Source organism: Sprattus sprattus, assembly GCF_963457725.1.
Source record: "Sprattus sprattus genome assembly, chromosome: 2".
NCBI lineage: Eukaryota > Metazoa > Chordata > Actinopteri > Clupeiformes > Clupeidae > Sprattus > Sprattus sprattus.
In genome coordinates this window covers 15,069,347-15,096,142 of record NC_137921.1, presented here as the reverse complement: position 1 = coordinate 15,096,142, position 26,796 = coordinate 15,069,347, and the positions used below count along the sequence as shown (strand labels likewise).

The 26,796-nt window shown below is 43.7% G+C and overlaps 1 protein-coding gene across 1 annotated transcript in view; it reads right to left on the bottom strand.

Annotated features, from left to right (window-relative positions):
* Positions 1-41: 41 nt before the first annotated feature.
* The window catches only part of fig4a (FIG4 phosphoinositide 5-phosphatase a), a 59,873-nt gene continuing 33,118 nt past the window's right edge, over positions 42-26,796 (bottom strand). Inside the window, exons 16-23 of the mRNA XM_080833368.1 lie at positions 22,378-22,516; positions 20,286-20,344; positions 19,053-19,200; positions 18,795-18,878; positions 16,359-16,551; positions 10,391-10,476; positions 9,817-9,903; positions 42-934 (exon numbers count right to left, since the gene is read on the bottom strand). Of these exons, the coding sequence (XP_080689494.1) occupies positions 757-934; positions 9,817-9,903; positions 10,391-10,476; positions 16,359-16,551; positions 18,795-18,878; positions 19,053-19,200; positions 20,286-20,344; positions 22,378-22,516 (974 nt within the window). The 3' untranslated portion in view covers positions 42-756. The remainder of the gene's footprint in view (positions 935-9,816; positions 9,904-10,390; positions 10,477-16,358; positions 16,552-18,794; positions 18,879-19,052; positions 19,201-20,285; positions 20,345-22,377; positions 22,517-26,796) is intronic.

Here is a 26,796-nt window from a genome sequence, read left to right as displayed (position 1 = left end):
CACACCTTTTCCTTAAAAACAAATTTGTTTTTATCTGCATTACAATGCATCTTTGTGCATTGAGTGTTCGAGCCTGGGAGGGGGCTGTTGTGACTCAGTCAGTCCAGAGACCATGTGCAGCGCTGACTAAACTCCAGGTAATAACACAACGCCCACTGTCTGGAATGTCTGAAGGTCTGGCACTGGATGAATGCCCAATACATGTATCCCATGCTTCTGTTAATGGATCTTAAAAAGGCCTAGTTTTTGGTTCATTCATCTCTTCCACTCTCCCCATCTCTATCTGTCGGTCTTTCCATCACACACACACACACAACCACACACAGAAACATTTATACAAACACGCACACACACACACTTTTAAAAAGGGGGTTTTGAGGCATGCTTGAAGTAAATGTGGGGTGTTAAATAGAATGCACCATAGTCTTCAGCTCCTCTGGCAGTACGAGGATTCAAAATAAATGTCCAAACATCTATTTATGAAAGAGAGTGTCTGGGAGTATGGTGTGTGTGTGTGTGTGTGTGTGTGTGTGTGTGTGTGTGTGTGTGTGTGTGTGTGTGTGTGTGTGTGTGTGTGTGTGTGTGTGTGTGTGTGTGTGTATGCATATGTTTTTTGGGTTTTTGATGTATTCCCGGTAAATGAGGTGTGTGTGTGTGTGTGTTACATGTAGTGGTTCTTGATGTGCTTTTGTTAGATGTTAGATGTGGTGTGTGTTTGTTTGAGTGTGTGTGTGTGTGTGTGTGTGTGTGTGTGTGTTACATATAGCGGTTCTTTATGTACTCCCGGTACATGAGCATGTCTTCTCTACATAAACTCCTGACGGCTCCGTGGCCGGCCTGAAGGTGCGCTTCAAACAGCTCCCGACTCTCCGCACACACGTGCGGCACACACACCTCGTAGATGCTGTCACCGGAGATGTAAGACACCGGGGCTCTGTGGGATGAGACAGACAGACAGACACACACACACACACACAGACAGACACAGACACACAGACACACACACACACACACACACACACACACAAGGTTAATTTGATCACAGATAAATGGGAGCACAGACATAAACAGAGAGAGATAGGCTGAAAATGACTCAGTTCGGCTGCTCATCTTCATGTCGGGCTCTGCTCAATTTCCCTTTTTGGGAGAGAGCTGTGAAGAGAGCCAATGGCACGGAAGTGACAAATCCTACCAGAGTCACATTTACACACACACGCACACACAGTGCCTGTTACAGGCTGACACAGGGAGTACGTCCTCTTTGTGAGGATATGCTCAGGGCCAACATCTCTCTCCCCCTCACACACACTCTCTCTCTCACTCACACACACACACACACACACACACACACACACACCTCAGAGTTTCCCCTGAGTTGGTCGACTGGTCAGCTGGTCACCTATGAAGGACTCTGGAAAATCAAGATAAGGTGGAGTCTGACGTCATAGCTGGCAGTACTAAGCATCTCACACACACACACACACACACACACACACACACATGCGTGCCTGGAGTCAGACCTCAGGACCAATAGCTCAGCCTCCAGTTCACGCCCCAGAGTTTCTCCTGTTGCTGTCAACTGCAGACCAGGACATTGCTCATCAAGCAGAAGAGATTGGCATTGCTAGCATTGGCAAGTGTTACTCTCTCACACACACACACACACACACACACGCACACGCACACGCACACTCACACAGTGAGCCAGATAGCAGTTTCACTGTCGGTCTCTCATTTACAGCTCAGAGTTTCCCCTCACTCTGTTGGCTGGTCGGCACCACAGAACGAGTCCAGAACATGACAGATTAAGAGGAGGAGTGGGGCACCGCTAGCACTATTGACTGTTACACACACACACACACACACACACACACACACCCTATCTCTCGCTCTCTCCCTCACACAGACTCTTAACCACATACGCCAATATAGTACCCAATCAGCTCTAAACGCCCACTGGTGTCTGACACGTAAATAAATCCAACTTTTTTTACCGACTTCAACCATCTGAGCCTCTATGGCGCTGTGGGTTAGAAGCATGGCTAAGAATCTGTCTCTGTTAGGGTTAGCCTATAGACTATATACACACACGGAAGTCAATTTGGGTTTTTAATTACACAATCAGCTCTAAGATTCTGACACTGTTCAGTCCTCATAGACTATAAAGTCACACTGGGCATTGTCAATGAGCTGGTCTCCAGTTTACCATTTCCAGACCTGCCAACCTTGAAGAAAGTTTTTGAGTACCAGGGGAGTTTCAGTTTGGCAGGGGCTTTTTCACGCAGTCAATTCCCCACTCACCGCCATATCATCCAGTTATTCAACATAATAAATCAGTGGTCAAGAAAACAATATAATCATATTTTCTTGACAAGAATTTTCTTAAATAAAAAGAGATCTTGACTGCTTTGCCTCATAGCTTGGCAACTTGGCCTTTTTGAGCCGAGCAAGCTGAAGCCATCCATGTGACAGACCATGCTCACCATTCTTGTCAACAAAGCGCTTATCATGTCAGTGCTCAGGGTTGCTCTGTATTGGGTCTTGTTTTTGGTAACGAGACTGATTATTTTATACCTGCGAGGATGGTCGGTTGTACCTCAGCAATGCATTACGCCTAGGTGGATAATAAAGTAGCAGTGTAGTAGTATCCGTGGATGTTGAGTGAGTGAGAGAACTTTTTCGGGTGGGGTAACCAGACAACCTCTTTTACCGGGTCATGTCCTCTTTTCGCGACCTAAAAAAATGCATCCAGTATTTGCATTGTTTACAACAGCACCTGACATCTGTATGTGAAAAAGATGTTAAAAACTTCATCGCAGAGGAGGGGGCGGGTTCATCTGCATGTCTCCTCTTTTTCACAAACTCAAATCTGGTCACCCTAATTTCGGGTCAGGTCGGGTTACAGAACCACAGGCACAAGGTCGTACCATCTTGTCCAATCTGAGGGATGTAGTTTAAATAAATGTACGGTATAGGTTTGTATTGATTTTTTTTTTTGCGTAGTTTCAGCTGCCATTTCGTACCTGCGTATTTTGACTAAGAATTGCCTGGTTGGTACATAAAATGCGTGCAGGTTGGCAGGTCTGCATTTCATTAGACTAGCATGCAACCCTTCATGCATATTGGCTGATGGAGATAACTCTAACAAACACACACACACACAATCACACACAGACACACATACACACACAATGTTTCAGTAGGAGCAGAAACAGTGTGCACACTTGTTAAATCTGACAGAAATATAAAATGACACGCACACACACACACACACAAGCACACGCACACGCACACGCACACAAACTCCTGCTAAAATGGTGTTGGAAATGGAGCATAACAGAAGACCTGCACAAAAAATGAGACGCTATTTCAATGAACACACAAACATGTGAGTGCACACACACACACACACACAAACACACACACACACACGCCCCAGCTGGCCTGTACACGTGCCGAGCATAGGTTAAATGACAGCGACAGCAGAACTGCACAAAAGCACTTATTTCTGGTCACCGTCCATGCTTACAATGGCATAATAAATACGTGTACATACACAGGTCTGTACACACACAGACAGCCCTCCCCCCACACAGACACAGAGGTAGACACCCTCATACATACACACACACACACACACACACACACACACCCTTACACACAGGCACCCCCCTTACACACAAACACACACACCATACACATACACACACACACAGAGGCAGACACCCTCATACACACACACACACACACTGGCACCCCCCATACACACCCAAACACACACACACACACACACACACACACACACACACACACACACACACACACACACACACACCACCCACTCAGAGGTTTTGAGGGTCGGACTTTTGCAGACCGTCTGTGTATGAGTGTGTGTGTATGTGTGTACGTGTGTGGGTTCTCAGGGTTGTCCTCATTTAGAAATGGACGACAGAGGCTGTTGTATGACATTACTGGGTATGACTGGGTCTGAAGGTCCATCATCTTAACAAACCCACACAGACACGTACACACTGAATGGTAATCGGAATAAACGGGGTAAGCAGAAATTGTTTAACAATGTTTTTAAAAACAGTGTTTTAAGTGTTTTCTGCTGTACTGCAGGACAACTGCGTTGCAACCACATAATGTCAGCACCTGCACTTGCGCCAACTTTCACTCGGTAAACAATTTACAAAGCAGTATGTGAGGGTGCATGTTAGGGCTAGGGTTGCTATCCAAATACATGTATATACCGGGTGTGTGTGTGTGTGTGAGTTCAAGTCTATCTACCGCTCTTGTGGGGTAACGTGAGTCAGTTCACCTTCTCACAACACACACACACGTGAGCATCCATTCACAAACCTGCACGCGACACACATGCTCGTCTTGAAACCTTGTCATGAGTGGTTCCTGGTATCACATATGTGTCATAAAGCCAAATACAGTCACCCTTTCATGTTAGTAGAGGTCTGTCATTTGAGGCTCCTAATATGAGTCTCACGTGTGTACACACACCCAAACACACACAAACACGCATACACGTGGAGCTGTGTATGACACCATTCTCCCTCTCTCGCCGTCCCTCCCTCCCACCCACAGAGATGCATTCGCACATGAGTAACAGTTACAGAAGCAATAATAGGCTGAGAATACACACTCCATTAATGTTTTGAGCGTGTGTGTGTGTGTGTGTGTGTGTGTGCACATCTGTGATGGTGACGCATGTGTAGGTGACTGTATACGTTTTATTCCAAGCAGGAAAGATATTCTATAGAAATAAGATATTAGTCAGATGTTTGTGTGTGTGTGTGTGTGTGTGTGTGTGTGTGTGTGTGTGTGTGTGTGTGTGTGAGTAAGAGCATGTATGTACATCTGTATGCAATAATGGTTGAAACGGAAAAATCTTTTCCTTAAAAAAGTGAGCGGTCTATTGAAAAGACTATGCACCTATAATGGGGTTGGTGTCAGCACATGGAGAAAAGCATAAACTTTATAATATGAAGATATCACTTGGTCTTATCTTATCTTCTCAATGGTTAAGTATGGATGATACTAATGTTGTTTTATCGTTAGGTACTAAGGGCCTGATTTACTAACATTGCGACCGCAGCTTAATCTGTGCCTTTGCCAGGCGCACATTAACGCACAGTGTTTTTCCGCATTTTCCGTGGTATTTATCCAACCAGATCCGCGCTGGGCAATCATTATTTAGCGCACCGTTAAAAGACGGGAGAAATCGCCTTCAAGTTACTGCCACCATGGAGATTCGAGGAAGAAAAAACTAAGGTTCAGCGAAGAGGAGATAGATATATTGGTTCAGGTTCGTTCAATCACTGAACCTGATTCAATGTGCACGCGGTTATATTGTTGTTCTGCCCGCCATCACCTACAGCGAGATGTTTAAAATAACACGATTATAAAGAATATGCTATTGGTGGCATTAATGCATAAACTGTCCATCATAACAATATAGATGTGTACATGGCGAGATTAATAAGTTCTACAAGGGACATGGGTTCACTACAATATATCCCCACTGAAACAAATACATTACCTTGGATACCTTGGATACCTTAGTGCTGCATTTGACACCATCAACCACTCCATCCTCCTCTCACGTCTCCAGCACTCCCTTGGCATAACTGGTACTGCCCTCTCCTGGTTCACCTCCTATCTCACTGACCGACATCAATTCATCTCCATTAACAACTGCAAATCCTCCACCTCCCCTGTTACACACGGTGTCCCCCAAGGTTCCGTGCTCGGTCCCCTCCTCTTCATCATTTACATCCTTTCCCTTGGCCAAATCATCCGCCGCCACGGACTTGATTTCCACAGTTATGCTGATGACACACAGCTTTACCTCTCTTCAAAGGCCATCACCCCAGTCACTCACTCCACTCTCACCATCTGTCTTGATTACATAAAATCATGGATGCAAAAACATTTCCTCAAACTCAACTGCAATAAATCAGAAATACTTATAATCGGCCCTAAACACCTCACCCATTCAGCCCAGTCTTTCTCCCTCAACATTGACGGCTCCATCATCACCCCCTCCACACAGGTCAGTAACCTTGGTGTCATCCTAAATCCCACCCTCTCTTTCTTACCCCACGCCAATCACATCACCAAAACCGCCTTCTTCCACGCCTCCGACCCTCCCTGTCCTTTGCCATCACCCAAACTCTTATTCATGCCCTCATAACTTCCAGACTGGACCACTGCAACAGCATCCTTTACGGCTCCCCAACCACTGTCCTCACTAAACTTCAGTATGTTCAGAACTCTGCCGCTCGTCTACTCACCTCCACCCGCCGTTAGGAACACATCACCCCGGTCCTCCGAAACCTGTCCTGGCTCCCGGTCAAACAAAGGATCAATTTCAAAATACTGCTCACCACCTTCAAAGCCCTATATAACCTGGCCCCTCCCTACCTCTCTGACCTCCTCCCCCTCCACGCCCCTACCCGTTGCCTCAGGTCCGCCAGCACAACCACTCTCAAGACCATCAGGACTAAGCGCCGGACCTGGGGTGATAGGGCCTTCTCTGCTGCTGCTCCCTCCCTCTGGAACGACCTCCCCATCCACATCCGTCAAGCTCCCAACATGACACTTTTTAAACAGTCCCTCAAAACTCACCTTTTCAACCTCGCCTTCACCTGATAATTTCCCCTGCTCCCTCCGCTCCTCTACTAAGACTCACATTTCCAGTTTTCTTTTTTTCTAACTTGTTGTTTTTTGGTTTGATCTGTTGTCTTTTGTTATTTTCAGTTGTGTTGTGTTGTATTGTCTTGTTTGCTTGCCTAGTCTTGTCTTGTTGCTTGCCATATGTAAAGCGTCTTTGAGTGTTAGAAAAGCGCTTTATAAATAGGAATTATTATTATATACCAAGTAGCCAGGCCTCTCCAAAATCACCGTTGCTCAATCATGGATAGATGGCACTATTCCGGAAGTTAAAACTGTCATGGACAGATCCAGGGTATTTGGCTACCACGTTAGTAATGGTCATGTTGGCATCACATATGACCTGGACATTCATTGAATATGTGTGCTTTCTGTTTCGGTAAATGTGTTCGTGGATTGAAGGTGGGACTGTTTGAATGTGGGTGCAATCAAAGGCTCCAATTGCGTTCGGAAAGTTTGCAATTTCAAAAAAAGTCCTGTTTGATGTCTCTAATTTCAGCTATGGCAGTGGGGAAATGTATTGACCAGGGCGCCGTAGCTATGCGTCGAGTACCTGGGTGAATATTTGGCTGAGTGAAGGCTGAGATATACCAACTGCTGATGCTATAACTGTTTGAAATGATCCGGATGTCAATATTTACAATGTTGTCCGGAGTTTAACAACTGATGGAATGGAATGTGATCGCCGGTTGGAGGGTTCGATGTCGTCTCTGATCTGGTTCAGTAATTGAAGTATTGCGTGGCTGGTTAACCTGTACCGTCTAATGATTTGTGGTTCGCTTAACTGAGAAAGTGTTATACGAGAAAAAATATTTCTGTGCGCTGTCTCGATCTATGTCTTCGCCTTGCTCTTATAACTGCTGCCATATCAACGTTTTCAAACTCAATGGAAATGCGCTTCCTGGTTAAGATGTGCTTTTATGAGGCGGAGAATTATCCCGCAAATTAGAGACGCGCGCTCATGTGTTTACATATACCGGCTGTGTTTTTGTGAATTCAGTGAAACCTGTCATTATTATTAAACTCAATAGATGAAATAATGAAATAAGTCACATTTGCTTGCATCTATTTTTTAACAACATCATTTGTCTAGTCATGTTAGTGTTGTATCCGCAACCCACGATTGCTGCAGATTTATTTTATCGCAACGACAGCCAGTTTAATCAATGAACCAAACAAATGATTGCATGCCGTCACCATCCTTTCCCTTGTTTACCACACGCTCTAACTAGAAACTGAGGGCCTCATTTACTAACAGGATTGCGCCCGTTTCAGGCGTAAAATAGCGGGTGTAAACATAAAACCGTATTTACAAAGGAGGCACTTTAGATTAACGCTGCTGGGAGTGTACAAGGGAAAGTGGGTGTTCGTCGCAAAGAGATGCGTGAAGTGCGCCTGTATTAGTAACTAACCAAGAGGTGTTTAAGCATGACCTATCAGCTACTAAATTAAAACTATGCGTGTGCGAGAACTTTGAAAAACACAAACATCAGAAATGTATTTTTTTTTAAATGTTTATATTTGATATATCATTGAATATAGGCATATACAACATTGTCCGAACAGCTAGCTGTTAAGCCATGCCTTACCCAGAATCGCCGCTCTTTGTATGGTTTACTTTACAATGTTAAAATGTTATAACCTCTCGAGTGCAAGCTACCCCAAGTGCCATGGCAACCGAACGTCTGAACTTCAGTTTCCCCTGTCCAAGCTACAACTCAAATGTAGCTATCTTTCTAGGGCAGCGTTTTTGAAAAGTATGGTTTTCAGTGTTGGAATAAACCGTTTTAAAGTAAGGGGTGGCGTGTTTTCCTACCAGTCTATTTAACGGGATGCTATTGAGCAGTTAACCTGGCTATTAACTATTCTATCTATCTCTAGCTTAGGGAACCATCTTAACAGTTTGCAGTTGTCTGTGTGTGATTAACTCATGTTAATATGTGTGAATATGAACTTGTGAAAATAAACTTGTTAATATGAAGCTGCACAGCCACTCTGAGGGGTAACCATAGCAACCAAGAAACTCAATGTTCGCTGAAAAGTTTAATTTGCCAAAATTGGCTCACCAATAAAAGACAGTTTTGAATTCAAAGTGATCACAACTTTTAGTGTGGACAGAAGGGCTAAACGGAGAAATATTTATGAATTTCTATATTTAACCGGGTAAGTTTGCTGTTACCTTGTGAACCAAAAGCTCTAAATCAAATTTTAACACATCATTCATGGTGGCAGGAACATGCAGGATCTTTTTTCCCTATTTTAGCGGCGCGCTTAACACTAATGGGCGGGGTTAGGCGCTGATGACGCTGGTAAGGCGTTGACACATTCAGACTAGGTTCTTGTTTGATAAATAGGATGCAACATACCGTGCACTATATATGCGGTTTGGCAAAGGCGCTAATTGCGCTGCGGTCGCAATGTTAGTTTATGAGGCCCTGAGTGTGCACGAGAGTATTGTTAAACTTGAGATCCTTGGGAGGGGTTACAACAAAGTGTCTGCAAATAATTTCATGGAGAGAGATGAGAACCGGATGGAACCGGAAAGGTAACGCATTTCTTACACTCTTCGACTCTTCTCCTCTGATCTCAACTGCCTCAAATGCTTTACCCCTGACTACAAACAAAGCAGTACGAGGAATGTAGTCAATACTGACAATGATCAATATTTTAGAAACTGACCTATTTAAGTTCTTACACAGACCAGTACTTGATGTAAATACAGACACCTGAGAACTAATGTGGCTGCTCGTTTACACAAGTTTGCAAGTGTGTGTGTCTGTGTGTGTGTGTGTCTATGTGTGTGTGTGTGTGTGTGTGTGTGTGTGTGTGTGTGTGTGTGTGTGTGTGTGTGTGTGTGTGTGCGCATGTGTGTGTGTGTGTGTGTGTGCATGTGTGTGTGCGTGTGTATGTGTGTGTGTGTGCATGTGTGTGTGCATGTTAATGTGTGAATGTTTATGTGTGTGTGTGCATGTGTATGCATTTACCTGGAAAGGATACAGGGAAAAAGCAGGAAAAGCTCTACTGATGATTTGTTCGTTCAAGCACAAGTGTGTGTGTGTGTGTGTGTGTGTGTGTGTGTGTGTGTGTGTGTGTTTGTGTTTGTGTGTGTGTGTGTGTGTGTACACTCACAGGTTAAGGATATGGGCTGGGCTTCTGTATTCAGCTGGATGATCCGATTTCTCCACCTTGTGCTGATTTTGCCCCAAATGAGCAAACCTAAAGTGTGCACACACACACACACACACACACACACACACACACACACACACACACACACACACACACACACACACCAAAGCATATAATTTAAAGCCTTATTTAAAGCGACTTTAACACACATTATTTCACATACTTTAACACACATTATTTCATGCACATGTGTCTTGGAATAGAGCTGACAAGCACAGTAGAAGTTTCGCTAGCATGTAGCTGATGAGAGTATGATGAAAATGATGAGAGGACTATGCCAAAATAGCAAACTGTGTGAAGAGGACACACACAAATCAATGAGACTTGTCTTTCTGTGTTTATTACAATTCTCCATTCTGTGTTGATGGAAAATCTTTTGCATGCATGCACGCACGCAAGCACACACACACACACACACACGCACACACACAAAGAAAAAAAGAGGGAGAGAGAGAGGAATATGCACAAAGACACACACAAACACAGACAGACAGACAGAGACACAGACACCTACCTGTGGTAGATGAGCAGGTCCTCGTCGGCCAGGGGCTCTGTGAGGTTAAGTCCATACGGCTCTTTCATTGGCTGAGGTTGAGTCTCCTAGAAAAGGGAAAAGGTTTTAAAAGGTCAGAGGTCATCTGAAGCACTTCAAGTTCAAGCTTTTGCCAGCAGAGGCCAACATCATCTAAGAGCCCAGGGTTTCAACTCTTCCAGAAAGGTCAACGGTCTGGCTCCTGGCTAGAGCTACAGCACATGAAGTACCTCTTGCTGTTGAGCACCGTCTCAAGTCCCATAATCTGCTGCACTTCACACTGTAGGTAAGGAGGCCTTGTTTGAAAATAATAAAGATCTAAACGTCCTTGTTGGTTGGCTGGCTGTGCTGCTGCGTCTAGTCTTCCTCACCATGTGCAGTCTTCTCAAGGATGCTGAGGGGTGAGTTGGCAAGGTCTACCTGTGTGAACTTTCTTCAATGTGAACTCATGATATATACCGCAGCATCAACTGCAGTACTCCACTGTGTGGTTTTAAGGGGGAAAAAAGCTTCTCTTCCATCTCCCATTAGAAATTGCAAGCTGGGGGGCACTGTGGCGCGAGCCAATAAGCCCACCATTTATAGGCTACAATGCCCGCGGGGACACAGGTTCAATTCTGGCCTGCTGTCGTTTCCCGATCTTCTCCCCACCTCTTCACTCCTCCTCATTTCCTGTTCAAATACCTCACTGTCCTATCCAAATAAAGGCTAAAAAGCCCGTAAATAAATCTGAAAAAAAAAAGAAATTGCAAGCCGAGTTTCATATGAAATCTGACTATAAGTCACTATGAATACAAACGTCCAAAGCAACCAACAGAATGTTTGAGAGCTGAGAGCTTTAAAAGTGAGTCTTCTGGCGAACTACTGACAACTCAAGGTCTTTGTTGAAATGCAGCTCAGCGCTATGAGCAGGGAAACAGCCACACGTGCTTGCACACACACATAGGCTTACACACGCTCAGACACACACACACACAAAAACACACAGGCTTGTGTGCGTGCACAAATACACACACATATGTTAAGTTTATATACACAGTTACACAACATCTAGCCATCAGCATTTTCTTCTGGGATACACACAAGTCTGGGACAAAGCTCAAAGAGAGACGGACGGACGGACGCACGCACGCACACACGCATTTATTTCTCTACTGCCACTTAATGTAACAATTCATAGATGGATGCTCAAAAACACAACTTTACACACATGCAGAGACTAACATATCTTTGCACAGAAATAACAAGCACACAACCACAGAGAGAGAAAGAAACACACACACACACACACACACACACACACACACACACAACAACAACAGGTGATTCGGCTCTTATCTTAAGGAACCACAATTCATTTTTTTCCACTTAACATAAAACACATACACAATACAATAAAGGACACAAACAGATTATAAGCACACATATGTATAAACATGCATACGCAGACAGAAAGAGACACAGACACACCTATCCACACAATGATAACAAACACACACATATACTACACATATCCAAAACAAACAAACAAACAAACAAACAAACAAACAAACACACACACACACACACACACACACTGCAAAATTAAGTGGTAAGAGGTAGCTGTGTTGAGAGCGAGCTGATAATCATATGTTTAAATATTTTATCAGTTGCAGATTTTTCAGTTACCGTGACGATCAATCCTGCTGGCCTGGCTTGCGGGTAAAGACACGTGTCTGTGTGTGAAACACGTGAGCTGGAGCACGAGCAGACACACGTTCGCACACATACACACGCAAAACGTGCACACACACTCACACACACACACACGCACACACGCACGCATACGCTCACACACACACACTTCAAAGACTGCAACCATGCCAGAAATCTAAAACACAAAAGCTCATAATCTGTGTGTGTGTGTGTGTGTGTGTGTGTGTTTCTGTAAGAGTCAGATTTGTTCAGTCATGCCTGCATCAGAGTGGATGGAACCAATCTGAACCTCAACCGGCTGCTTCTACACAAATTCACAGGAAAGGACACACACACATACATCTATAAATACACACACACACACATACATATATAATCACACACAAACACACACACTAGAGTTCAAAAGTTTTAGAACACCCACATGTCCAGATTTATTGAGATAAAAAAAAAAAAACCGCCAGAAACGGGAAATTATTAAACATTTCCAGTTAAAAAGTTAGTCCTATAAAGTACTGTACAAAAGTTGTAGTAAAAAGTTATCAAAAAAGGCCTTTTCAAGGTAGTTGTAAGAAGTAATGGAGGTAACTTGAGCCTTGAAATTGATGCAAACAATTCCTAGACTTTTGTTGATTACTTACAAACCTGCACTGCAGGAAGCAGCATGTTGCTTTCATAATGGCGAGGAAAAAAGGCAATTAACAAAGGCAGACAGACTGGGCCATTTAGCACCAGCAGTGGACTACCGAAGACTAGAAGAGGGTAGGGTTTTTGTACAGCAATGGTCTGGGGCTTTTATGCCGGATCCAGAGTCGTCCACTAGCACAGAGTGACTATATCCATCTGACATGCACACACATGTGCATGCATACACAAACCCACACACACAGATAGACTTATTTTGATAAGGTAGATGATTCAGAGGTTGTGAATATTTTAATGGGCAACTGCCCCCAACCCCCAACATACACACACATACATACATACATCATGATGATCATAGCAGAAATACTGGACAGCTGATTCTATGTATGTAGACTGTAATGTATTTGTTTGCTTTGTGTTTGGATGAGTGGGCCTAACAATGTAACAGACAACGAGAGAGAAAAGTGTGTGTGTGTGCGTGTGTGTGTGTGTGTGTGTGAGAGTGAGTGTTTAGAAGATAGGGCACCTGGGATACACGGATGGCACACACTCTTCACCATGACAACAGGTCTCCATGAAAACACGGGGGCTTTTTAATCTTCAGAGAAGCATGCGGACGCTTTTATGGCTCAGCTCTGCGTCACTGTGTGTGTTTGTGTGTGTGTATGTATGTGTGTGTGACAGAGAGAGCAACAGGGAAACTGTGTGTGTGTGTTTGGCCAGATGCATTTTTAGTAGCAAATTATCTGGACCCTTCTAGTGCCCAGTAGCACACTCTCACACACACACTTTCACTGTTTATGTTACTTGTGTACAAATAGGTACACAGGTACAAATAGAAAGTGCTAGAGAGGTCAATATGGCTGTGGTTCTAATTAAGACAGGATTACCAAAGGGTATGGCGTGACAGTTGTGAGATCCCCTGCACCATACAATCCATTAACTGAATTTCCCCTCAGTTTTTAAATCCATTTCTTATAATGGGAGTGCATATTTAACCTATTTCAGGACATAAACAAAACACATATTCAAACACTCAAACCACACACACACACACACACACACCAACACTCTGACACATACATAGACACAAGTAACACCAAACAGTGAAAGTGATACCATGTTCCCCTCATCTTTAAGCCATGCTGTTGTTGCTTGCACCATGAGACTAAAACATACACATTTAACAGAGGATGGTCACACCACACACACACACACTGACACACACGCTAAAAAAATGTGTACTGTCTAGTTTGTCTCAACCATGATGTCAATCAAAATGCTAAACCATTTCACAGAAAAAAGCTATGCAGTGTGAACCATCCTGCTTGTATGTGTCTGTGTTTGTCTCTTCATGCCTCTTAATCCATCCCTTCTTTCCTTCCATCTATTCATTCATTCATTCATTGCATTCTCTACTTCCTGACTATGTAATCCCCAATCCCTCGCTAACAAAAAATTAAAAAACACTGGAAAAACATCCAGTATTGTCATGATGGGGAGGAGAAAGAATCAGTCAGAGTGTGTGTTTATTGCAACGAAACACACATTTTAAATGGTCCTTCAGTGATGGCTGATTCAGTAGTCACACACACACACACACGCAAACGCACACGCACAGTGTGAGCAGGCTTTACCACTACTGCTGCATGGCTCACCCAACACCACTCTCTCTTTCTCTGTTTCTCCATCTCTTTCTCTCGCTTTCAGCCAAAATCAGATCATAAGCAACATCCAATTCTACCTTGCCTTTGGAGCTTAATGCGGAGAGAGTCACTCCCTCTGGCCTGTACTTTTTTTTGTAACTTTGCAGACGGTCATAGTTTCCATGCACAAAAGTCTACGTTGCACTCTAAAGCAAGTCCCCTTAAAAACCAGGCATCTAATGTCGTGAGCAAAGTTTTTTTGGGACTGTGAATCACATACCCCTGAGAAAGTGAAATGAAGGCATTGAGCTACGAAGGCAAATGGCAAATTGGATTGAGACCTCTGCGGTGATAATTAGGGGTGGGGGAAAAAAATCGATTATTCGATTGATATTCTCTCTAAAACGATTTGTCTCGATTCAGAAAAGTTCATAATCGATTTTGTAATTAAAAAAAAAAAAAAAAAAATGTTTTTAATCGAATCGTTGACCTCTGAATCGATTTCGAATCGAATCGTGAGGTGCCAAGAGATTCCCACCCCTAGTGATAATGTACCTCAATCATGTTTTTGATGATCTGATTGGCTGAGCCTTGGCGTCGTTAACTTCCTGTGAGAGATCCTGCGTTTGTGGCGCTACGTCAGGTGGTGAGCAGCACAGCACAGTGCCCTCAAAATCTCACACAAACACACACACAAACACACACACTGATCACACAGTCACACTGAAACTGTGGGTGCGTTAGACAGATGCTGGGGGCTGATGGCTTTCCGAGCACAGTGCTGAGTATGAGTTTGAGTGTGAGTTTGTGTGTGTGTGTGTGTGGGGGTGTGTGTGTGTGTGTGGGTGTGTGTGTGTTAGAGTGAATATGTGTATGGAAGCGTATGTGTTAAGGCTCCATGCTTGCCCCATGACTGAGAGAAGGGGGGTTGGCGGGCTGATGTATATGTGTGTGTGTGTCTGAGTGAATGTGTGTGGGTGGGAGAGTCTGTCTGAGTGTACTGTTTGTGTATGTGTATGTGTGAGTGCATGCTTGACACAGAGCTGGAAGAGTGGGCCAGGGAGGCACCTCTGTATCTGTGTGGGCAACAAGCGGCTGCACACACACACACACACACACACACAGACACACACACAGACACACACACACACACACACGGGAAGCCCTTCATCAAGACAAGGTTGTGTGTGTGTGTGTTTGTGTGTTTCATCAACACTCATTTCCACATCAAACGTAAGAGTAGGAGAGAGAGAGAAAGGAGGAGAGAAAGGGAGGGTGGGAGCGGGAAGGTATAGTTAGAGAGCCTTAAAGAAAAAGAGAGAGCGATAGATAGAGAAAAAGAGAGAGAGAGGGAGAGAATGGGAGAGCAAGAAAGCTAGGACGTTATGTACAGATCTGTGCAGCCGACCACAGCGCATCTTGCTCATTTGCTTCATGCTGCTAGCTAGCTATTCCAAGTGCATCCGAGGTTTTCAAAAACGAAGTGAAGTGCTTTGGTAAATATCGTATCTATAGTTATTGTAGGGGGTGGTGCGGGGGATGAGATGGGGGGGGGCGGGCCAAGGCCATTTTAGAGAGACTCCCCTATCATAGTGATGAGAGAATGGTAAGGAAGTTCATTCGCAGTCACTCAAGCATGCCATTTCTGACGTACTAGAACCATAACAAATCGCGGGAGTTCTTTTTTCCCCGGAGTTTTTGGGTCGGTAGACATGCCAGATTAACGTGACAAATGAACGTGTCAAAGCACTAAAAATAGTAGAATTTTCATAATATGTCCCCTTTAAACTAACTTAGTGTCACAAGACCCTAATGTGTAATAGTACGCCGTGTGTAGCCTAGGCTATTGCCAGTGTTATCTGGGAGTTATAGTGTTTTATTCCGGAGGAATTACAAACATTTCCGATCCCAACTCTGATCTGGAAGTGTGTAGCGGTGAAAGTGGAGTGGACGGAGCCCGTTACCTCCAGCACTCGGACGTTGTCTCCGGATTCGACGAGCTTGATGGGGGTGGAGCGCTGGGAGGTGGAGCCGTCGTCCTCTCGCTCGTCCTCTGAGTCGTCCTCGCTGCTGCTGGACACTGCCTCCTCGGAGGGGGGAGGGGGGGCACTGGCGGCCGTCTTACGCTGCAGCACCGTCTCGTCCTTGCTGCTCTTCCTGTGGGGGTTGACGCAGAGCGAGTCAACTAGTTATATTTTAGCTCAAAAGACAATAATAATAATAATAATAATAAACTTAATTTGTATAACACCTTTCATACAAATCAATGCAGCTCAAAGTGTTTACAATGCTAAGAGAGAACTGGGGCAGTCAGTAATATACGTTGTTCAAAAGATTACGGGGGACAGGGAAAGGAAGAACGTTAAGTTATATCATTAATCACAAAGAGGATGTCAGTCATACTTACAATTATTAAAAGGCAAAGAGGATACAGGGAATTCAAAGTAAAACTTTTTGGTTTTTACAAATACTTGTCTCCCTGCTATTTGTGTACAAAATTTGACTAAAGAAAAATTATGTGGCGATGAGGAGGGGAGGCAAATAAAGAGAAGGACAGTGGGAAGGAGAAACAGAATGGAAGTTTGAGCAGAACAGAAAGTCACTGAAGCACAAGGACGGATTTATCTTTAGTGTATGCGGAAAAAAACCTTTTCAGTGCCATTACAAACTCATCTTGACTTTGACTAAACTTACCTTAGAGTGACAGATGACATTGAAAACTGTTGTTGTAATAATGTTATCAAAAATGTATGTCACTGCTTATCTGTGTGACCCATTTACATTTACATTTACATTTAGTCATTTAGCAGACGCTTTTGTCCAAAGCGACGTACAAGGGAGAACAATCAAGCTAAGAGCATTAAAATAACCCCTAATATAAACACACACATACACATTTACAGAGCTCTCTCTCTGTCTCCCTTTCTTCATCAAACACAGCCCTTTTCTAGCTATAGAGAACAAATAGTGGGTCACGTGTAGATGAACTATAACAGCTACATATGCACACCGCAGCAGTTCAGAATGTGTGTGTGTGTGTGTGTGTGTTTGGGAGTGTGTGTGTGTGTGCGAGCGAGAAAGACAAGAACAGTTTGACAAATAACTGGTTTCCTAGCAAATGAGAAGCAGTTGAGTCACGCGGATGTTGTTGTGGTGTAAGTGCACATGGACATTGGGGTAAGAGGAACTGGCACAGAATAACATCATCACACACTTGTTTACAGACACTCTCTCACACACACACACACACACACACACGCACACACACACGCACACGCACACGCACACGCACACGCACACGCACACGCACACGCACACACACAAAATCAGGTAACTAGTCAGGTACCAAGTGAATACACGTACCAGAGGTTACACCAGAATAAAATGTTGCCAGTCAAAGTGACCGAGTGAGTTTTCATTTTCCGGACATTTTAATGATAAGTTGGTAAAACATCTATTACTGCTTTCTAAATTAGCCTATTGAAAACTGACGGCAGGCTATGTAGCTTAAATAATGACATAATCATGTCGTATAGAATGCAACATGTTTATTTGCCTAAGTTTACAATGGATAAAAAAAACATGAATGTCTGATGTGCGTCAATAATTGGCCTTTAATCACAACCTGCTTTGGTGTTAATTGAGCGCCGCAACATGGTCATTGCTCTGACTATGTTCAATGAGAGCAGAGATTCTAAAAAATGTCGACCCTCTTGTGAATCCGTTGCGTCGTCCTGCCTTTTCCCAGTGCGAACAGAACATTTTATTGTTACCATCAATTACCTTGCACCTTAGCCAAGGGAACGGGTCACTCCATTCCGACCTAAACGCCTGACACTTCGGCCTTTTCTCTGGTGGAGCTGTCCGAACATCTATGGCTTCAGGCATGACAGGTTTATCCTCATCAGACGCTTCCCCCTCATCAGTTGGGTTTGGCCTCTGAATGCTTTTAAGGCTAGTCTGCTTGGCCATGTTTGATCCTTCTCACTCAGTTCGCTCCTTGTTAGACAGACGGTTTGCGCTTTTTTTAAAATGCAGCATATGCGTGTTGTTTAATAACATTCAAACGGCAGAATAGCCTGTTTCTTTAAAACATAATAATGGCAGTGCATGTTTGCTTTATAGGCCTAGATATTAAGGTTATTCTCAAATTGCGATTGTTTTTGGGGGACAGGATTTTTAAGCAATTCCAATCTGACAATTTGACCGGTGAGATCTAATATTTTCGGACAATTAATTTTTTCCCCGGACAAAGTCCTGCAATTACCGGACAACGGAAACGCTGACACGTACACACACACACACAAACTCACAGCTGGAAATGGTGAAGAATACACAGAATAACACATGAATAAACACTCAGCCAAAACAGACAAATGAGCACACACAAATACACTTACCCCAGTACTGATTTGGCAGTTTCCTCTGGTTTGCGTACAGTGAATGGGCTGGGATCCACTCCTACAGTTTTGGGCATGAACTCCCTGCAGAAGCAACCAAACAAACAGTTTGAACCATGGGTGTGTGTGTGTGTGTGTGTGTGTGTGTTGTAGTTAATTACGTAGACACCTGTCCACATCAGCTGGCTGTGTGCGTTCAGAATCCTCAGTGTGTGTGTGTGTGTGTCTATGTGTGTGTGTGAGTGTGTGTATTCCTACCGGGCCGAGTTGGTCATGGAGATGGAGAAGGTGTCGTCGAACGACGTGAGCTCATACGGCTTGTAGAACTCGGTGTAGGTGTCGATGCTCTCGTCAAACCGGTTCACACGCTTCACCGCCACCTTCTTACGGTTATCCTCACAAGGTACTGGCACACACACACACACACACACACACCGTATAAACAACTGACCTACAACCAAAACCTTTTTTCCAAATACCTGCTAATCGAAGTACATCGTAGGGGAAAGTGGTATGCTTTCTTAGTGTCACCACCTGAACCTCTCAGTCTAACAGACAATCATGGGTTAACCCATTCCACACTAAAGGTTTCCAGACTGCATTTCACAGTACAATTGATGGACTGCAGCACCAGACTAGTGTCTGACTTTACAGCACTGGTGAAAACCGAGGATTTGTCCTTGAACATAATAATAATTCACTTCCAATTGTCATACAGTGCAGATGAACGATGTTAATTCGAACAGAGACGTGGCGCCGCAATTAATGTTTGCCCAACGCCCATCTTTTGACCCGTCTCTGGTCGTCTGTGCAGACAGTTTGGTGATGCAGCTCTGGTGCAAAACCAAAGATATTCAAAATGACCGATTTTATTTCTGTTGGTATCCATCTACCATATCACACATACATTTTGTCCTCTTTATTAATATTTTGTATTATATTTTGTAATATTTATTTTACTCTTTGTTGGTGATACTGTACAATGTTATGGTCAGGCCAATAAAGGTCGTTTGAATCTGAATGAACAGAATTTAGCGTGATCACTCCAGTGCTGTGTGGGATTCAGTGCTGCTGTCTAAACAACAGATGGGAACCTTGGTTGGAGTGCATTAGTGCATGAAGACCAGGTGCACGGCATTGTGAGCCAGACGGCTGCAGAGTGTTTTTGTGATTGTGTAAGTCTGAATGAAAAAGAGAGATAGAGACAGCGCTGGGTAGTATTTGTGTGTGTGTATTTGTGTGTGTGTGTGTGTGTGTGTGTGTGTGTCTGTGTGTGTGAGTGAGAGAGAAATAAAGGGAGACAGGGAGAAAGTTCTGGAAATGCGTGTGTGTGTGTGTGTGTGTGTGTGTGTGTGTGTGTGTAATTATGTATGTGTGTGGGTGGGGGGTGGGGGGGGGTTGTATGTGTGTGGACACACTGAGAGAGTGTGAGCGGACGTGTTTGTTTGAGTCCCATCAAGAAGAGTTGGTCCAGAAAAAAAATGTGATTACCTTCATCATATGGAAGAGGCAGGTGGGACAGAACTCCCTCAGACCACCAGTACGTGTAACTGCAAAGACAAAGAGACACACACACACACACACACACACACACACACACACACACACACACACACACACACACACACACACACGTCAGAGTTCCAATCAGTGGTGTGCGAATGAGGTGTATGGCAGGGGGATGCTGTTGGAAGAGTCTGTAGGGAGTCTCAGTTTGTTCCTCCAGGCAGATGTCGGCTAGAGCATGTCTTGGGCTGCATGTTCTGTATGTACACGACCCACATCCGAGGCAGAAGAAACCAAGCAGAACCAGACAGGCATCCTGTTGTTTTTTTTATGTCCAAACCCGACCCAAACCCAACCCGAGCCTGCTGCTGTTTTTGCAAGCTGATTCACTGAGTTTGTATCATTTTCATGCAATTGTGGTTACCATAGTTACACATAATGGCAGCATCAGTTTTTTACACATACAGTTGATGAACACTAAGAGCACATATGAACTAAATGTCAACCAAAACAGTCAACGTTACATACAACTTAACGTTTTAAACCTAGCATTTCAAACAAGATGATAATTTTTGTTCGGTGTCCTCCATCCTTTAGCCTATGAAATAGCATATGTGTTGCATTGTCCCCAGCACTGAACAGAAAGAGACCCAACACAGACAGAAGGGCCGTCTATTTTCACACTCTATTATTTACTCACTAAAACAACTTCAGCTCTGTGTCATGTAGGCTAGCTCATCCTAATTAGTAGTTCAAAGGTCAAATGTTCACTGCCTAGTTGTTATATGTTTGGTGTATGGGACACAAACGGAACCCGACCACAACCTTCTTTTCTAATGTTAAGTTCAAACACGACCCGAACAGTCAGGTCCTGATGCGTTTCGTCATGCTCAGGAGTCGGGACAGGCATCACCCTCTAAAGTCCATTCACAGAGCATCTCTCTCTACCCATCAGCCCCGGCACTAATCATATATCTATATTTCACACACCTATCCCCCTCTATCTGTACATCTCTCTATCCGCCCTAACCATCTCTTTCTTTCTAACCACCTCTCCGAAAAAGACACATCTTTTTTTCTTTCTTCCTTCCTTCCTTCCTTCCTTTCTTTCTTTCTTTCGTTCTCTCTTCCTTCCTTCCTTTTTTCTTTCGTTCTTTCTTCCTTCCTTCCTTCCTTCCTTCCTTCCTTCCTTCCTTCCTTCCTTCCTCAGAGAGCCCAGCTGTTGGCTAGCAGCAGGTTATTACCCTTCTTCAGCAACAGGTGCGCTCTTCACTGGCAGGCATGCTATGTGAGTTACTGTGTGTGTTTGCGAGAGTGTGAGTGTGCGTGTGTGTGTGTGTGTGTGTGTGTGTGAGCTGAATCTAGGATACTCTGCAAGAGCACCGTATGATTGGGCCGTCACAGTTGCTATCCAACACACCCCTTCCCTTCTGGAAGCCTCCAAAAGGCCCAAAGCATTTAGAGCTTGATGAAGGAAGAAAAGAAGAACCCAGGGGGAGGTGAAGCCGAGCCCAGAGATGGAGAGGCAAAACTGGGGTAAGGGGAGGCGGATATGTGGCCTTTGTCAGTAGATGATGGGAATGCGGGATTATATCCTATATGAAAACCGGTCCGTATATCCCGTAAGTAGTATTAATTATTGATACCAGTCACCCGATCAAGTCAGTCAACAAGCAATTCTATTGGTCAGTCGTTGAGGGGGGTACTTCAAAAGACATGTTTTAGCTGTTGCCTGTGTTTAATGTTGGTCAACCACGGTGTTGGAAATTGGTAGAAGTCTCTTCAAGGATAAAATACAAGTTGTGCATGTTGACAGTTTTTTTTCAAATCAGTGGATGTTTTCAGGCCATATATACATATACATACATATGGACACAAGCACTTGTACACATACCCATACACATATTTACACACTCTCTCACTCCCAGATACCTTCATCGCTCATGCCGTGTTAAAACAGATATAAACCGAAAATAGACCATAGTTTCATTCTACATTCCCAAACAAACACACACACACACACACACACACACACACACACACACACACACACACACACACACACACACACCCGTACCTGCGTCGGTCCTGCAGCAGGCTGAGTGTGTTGGCCTGGTGCAGGTAGAAGTCAGTGGGAAGTTCCCACAGGTGAGGCTTGTTCTCCCCAGGCTGATACACCTGCAGGAATAGATTTATAGCATCCTGCCTGTCTGCATCTATGAGAGAGAGAGAGATTGAAAACCCCTTTATTGAACCATTGTAAAACTGGACAGGTCCAAAGACTTTCTGGTAAATGTTTGTGTTTACTTTTCCTAGCAAAACTAACCGGTTACAAGTAGATGGAGTGAGAGAATTAAAGGGGGCATGACATGGAACATAGATTTGTATTGATGTTCTTGTTGATGTGACTTGGGGACATACTGGCCATAGAAAGACCATGGGCCAAACAGAATAGGCCAATCACAAAAGAGCATGCAGAACCCATTGCTTACCTCTCAGAGTTTGGCTACAATTCCACACGCGTTGGCAAGGGTGAAGATGACTGAGTTGTCATTTTAAGGGTATAAGTAGAGACCGAAGCTAACCACATTCTTTTTCTGGGGGGGGGGGGGGGGGGTTTATGCCTTTAATTGTACATGACAGGAAGCGAGGCGGAGAAAATGTGGGGAGAGGACTGGGACATGACATCAGGCCAGACTTGAACCCGTGTCCCCGCAGGCAATGAAGCCTGTAAATGGGGAGCTTATTGGCTTGCGCCACAGTGCCCCCCCCCAACCACAAAGTTTGCCACAAATCTGCCAGTTTTATCATAAAATGGCATGAGAATAAAGAAAAATGTACGACATGTCCCCTTTAAGAAGATGTGCAAGAGAGAGACACAGAGATAAAGATATTGAGTATGTGCCCGTGAGAGAGAGAGAAAAAGCACACATGGTTCATTATCATTAGGCAGACAGAATAACACACTTCTATATGTCAGTAAGGGCACTCAGAGAAAATTGCTGACATCGTTTAGCATTATTGCATGGAGAGAGAAGGACATGAAAGGGAGAGAGAGAAAGTGAGAATAAAAAGATGATTACAAGAGAGAGAAAGCAAGAGTAAAAAGATGAATACAAGAGAGAGAGAGAGAGATGCATGGTGTGCCATCAAAGAAAGGAAGAGAGTGAAAAAAAAGAAGATTAATATGAGAGGAAAACAGGCAGATGTATGGGTTGCCATCGAGGAAAGGGAGGGCAGGAGAGAGAGAGAGAGAAAAGGTGAATATGAGAGAGATACAGGGAGGTGTATGGTGTGCTGTTTAAGAAAGGGAATATACAAGGGCAGTTGGTATGCTCTCATGAGAGAGAGAGAGAGATGTTTAAAACACTATGGATAACTCCTAAAACGCCCTACCCCACTTAATCCAACATCATGGTCAAGGAGTCCAACATTATCAGTCACTTTTACAGAGGCATACGCTACTGTGATTCTCTCGATATGAGTGAGAGATATGGAATCAGATCAATGCCATAAATATTTTGTAATCTGTAATATAGATTTTGTATCTGTAATATAGATTAAGTATCTGTGAAACCATCTACACTTTCAAAACCTATCTACAGATACGGATTTCAAATACGAAATGTATCTACACTTTCAAAAACTATCTTCACTTTCAAAATCTATTTACAGATACATATTTCAAATACGAAATGTATCTACACTTTCAAAAACTATCTACACTTTCAAAAACTATCTTCACTTTCAAAATCTATCTGCAGATACGGATTTCAGTTACGCATTACGGATTTCTGTTACGAATTACAAAATCTTTTTGCCACTGTTTTTACAGCCTTTCTAAAGAGCCAATCAGAGCTTTTGGCAGATTTTCTAAAGCGCCAATCAACACATTGTATCCTGTACTGACTAGCCAATCAGCGCTAGCTTGCTGGCAACTGCTGGCCCGCTCATTATTATTCAATACTTATAACCTAAATCTGCCACCGCTCTGCCTACTGTGCCTAGGGAGACATCTGGGGTCTCCCCCGCATGGTTTGAATAAAATTCGGTGTACGAACGCCTTGGGGGAAGTTTAACAAGCATGCCTTATGTCTGGCCCAAAGGGCTGATGAACGCCTGTATTATTTAGTTAATCTTAGGCTCTGGCGATTCAGAGATCGCTTGGGTGCAGAACGCATTGTAACTAAGAAATTGGTCTCGCTTGCTGCCTCCACTGAGACGCTAGAAAACTCGCTTCCACAAAAAATACACAATAAAGAAGACTTCAGAAAATGGTTACAAATAGGCTACCCCAAAGTGCCATGAAAAGAAACGAAAATGACATTGCAAGGTGGTTTTGAAATCAGGCTGGTCATTATCCAGTTGTTGAGGATGCACTTAACGGTATACCCCCACCATCACTTTGCGTGTCTGGAGAACAAGACAATAGCAGTCTGTCTGCTAAATGTTCTCATCGTGATAATGGGTCATATGAATACTGTTCATGGTTAACTTAATAAAATGTGAATAGGAGATCAATCACGAAAATGCTAACGTTAGCTTTCGTTAGCTACCAAAGCAGATCCTAATATCTTCCATACAACGACAGGGATCTTTGAAACAGGTGGAACGAAGTGTGGAGTGCAAACCACTGACTGATTGTGCGTTTTACAATGACTTTATTAACAACTCCAAATATAGGACTTCTTACTTGTGCCATTTCTCGGTCTCTGATCCATGACAGCTGCATACACCGTTTCACTCAACTTTCCCAGTTCCCAGCAAGCTAGCGCTGATTGGCTAGTCAGTACAGGATACAATGTGTTGATTGGCGCTTTAGAAAATCTGCAAAAAGCGCTGATTGGCTCTTTAGAAAGGAAGTTAAGACAGTGCCAAAAAGATTTTGTAATTCGTAACAGAAATCCGTAACTCGTACTTGAAATCCGTAATGCGAACTGAAATCCGTAACTGAAATCCATTTCTGCAGATAGATTTTGAAAGTGAAGATAGTTTTTGAAAGTGTAGATAGTTTTTGCAAGTGTAGATACATTTCGTATTTGAAATCCGTATCTGTAAATAGATTTTGAAAGTGAAGATAGTTTTTGGAAGTGTAGATACATTTCGTATTTGAAATCCATATCTGTAGATAGGTTTTGAAAATGTAGATGGTTTCACTATAATAAATCAATATTACAGATACAAAATCTATATTACAGATTACAAAATATTTATGGCATTGATCTGATTCCATAGAGAGAGAGAAAGGGAGAGAGAGAGAAAGAGAGAGAGTGAGTGAGAGAGAGGGGGAGATGTAGAGAGAGAGAGGGAGTGAGAGAGAGAGAAAGGTAGTGAGAGAGAGAGAGACAGAGGGAGAGGGCGAGAGGGGGAAAGAGAGAGGGAGAGAGAGAGAGAGAGAGAGAGATGGAAGAGAGACAGAGTGGGAGAGAGAGAAATAGAGAGAAAGAGGGAAAGAGAGAGTCAGAGAGCGAGAGAGAGAGAGAGGAAGAAGAGAGAAAGAGAGGGAGAGAGAGAGAGAGGGAGAGAGAGAGAGGGAGAGAGAGAGAGAGGGGGAGAGGGAGGGTGAATAGAGGATGATGTGGTGCAGAACTGCATGAGGCACGTGTCTGATGTGGCCACACCTGTCAGCACAGCCTGTCTGTTTTCACCTTCCTCTCGCCTACATGCCGTCTCTCCCTCTCTTTATATCCCCCGTCCCTCTCTCTCTTCTCTTCTATACCCCCTGTCCCTCTCTCTCTCCTATCTCTCCCTCTCCTCTTCACCCTATTTCACCCTATTTCTTTATGTCTTTCTATTCCTCACACTTCCTCCATCAATCATTCAATCATCTCACTCTCTCTTTGTCTTACTTTATTTCCACATTCATCCTCATCTCTCCATCTTTCTCATTCTCACTCTTTCCATCTCTCTCTCTTTCTCCTAGTATGTCTCTCTCTCTCTCTCTTTCCCTCTCTAGCCGTCTTTCTCCTTTTCTCCATATCTCTCTCTCCCCCTCTCTCTTCCTCCCTATCTCCTGTGGCCAAGTGCAGTCCTGAAATTAAGCCAATTGAGGGTTAGGGTTGTAATTACTGATCCTCGGCTTTACTCCTCAATAAAGAGGAGATTATAATATGCCACAAAAGCACACACACACACACTCACACACACCCACACACCTATGCAAGGAGTCGACATGAACTCATGCACAGAAAGAAAGAGAAAGAGAGACTGCACAAAATGGCAAAGACAGACAGAATGACGCACAGACAGTTTGATTGACAGACAAAGAATCAAAGACAACATTATGCCCAAGTAGGGTAATGGTCCATTTCCTTCAGCTCACCACAATGTGTATATAGGACAGACACACACTCATTGAAACACACACTCTCTTCAAACACACACCGACACACAGACAGAAACACTCGTTCTCTTTTCTTCTCATAAGGGGAAGAATAAAATGATTGGAAATCACAGAACGAGATTAGCTAGGCAAGTAAGGGATGGGAAAAAAAGA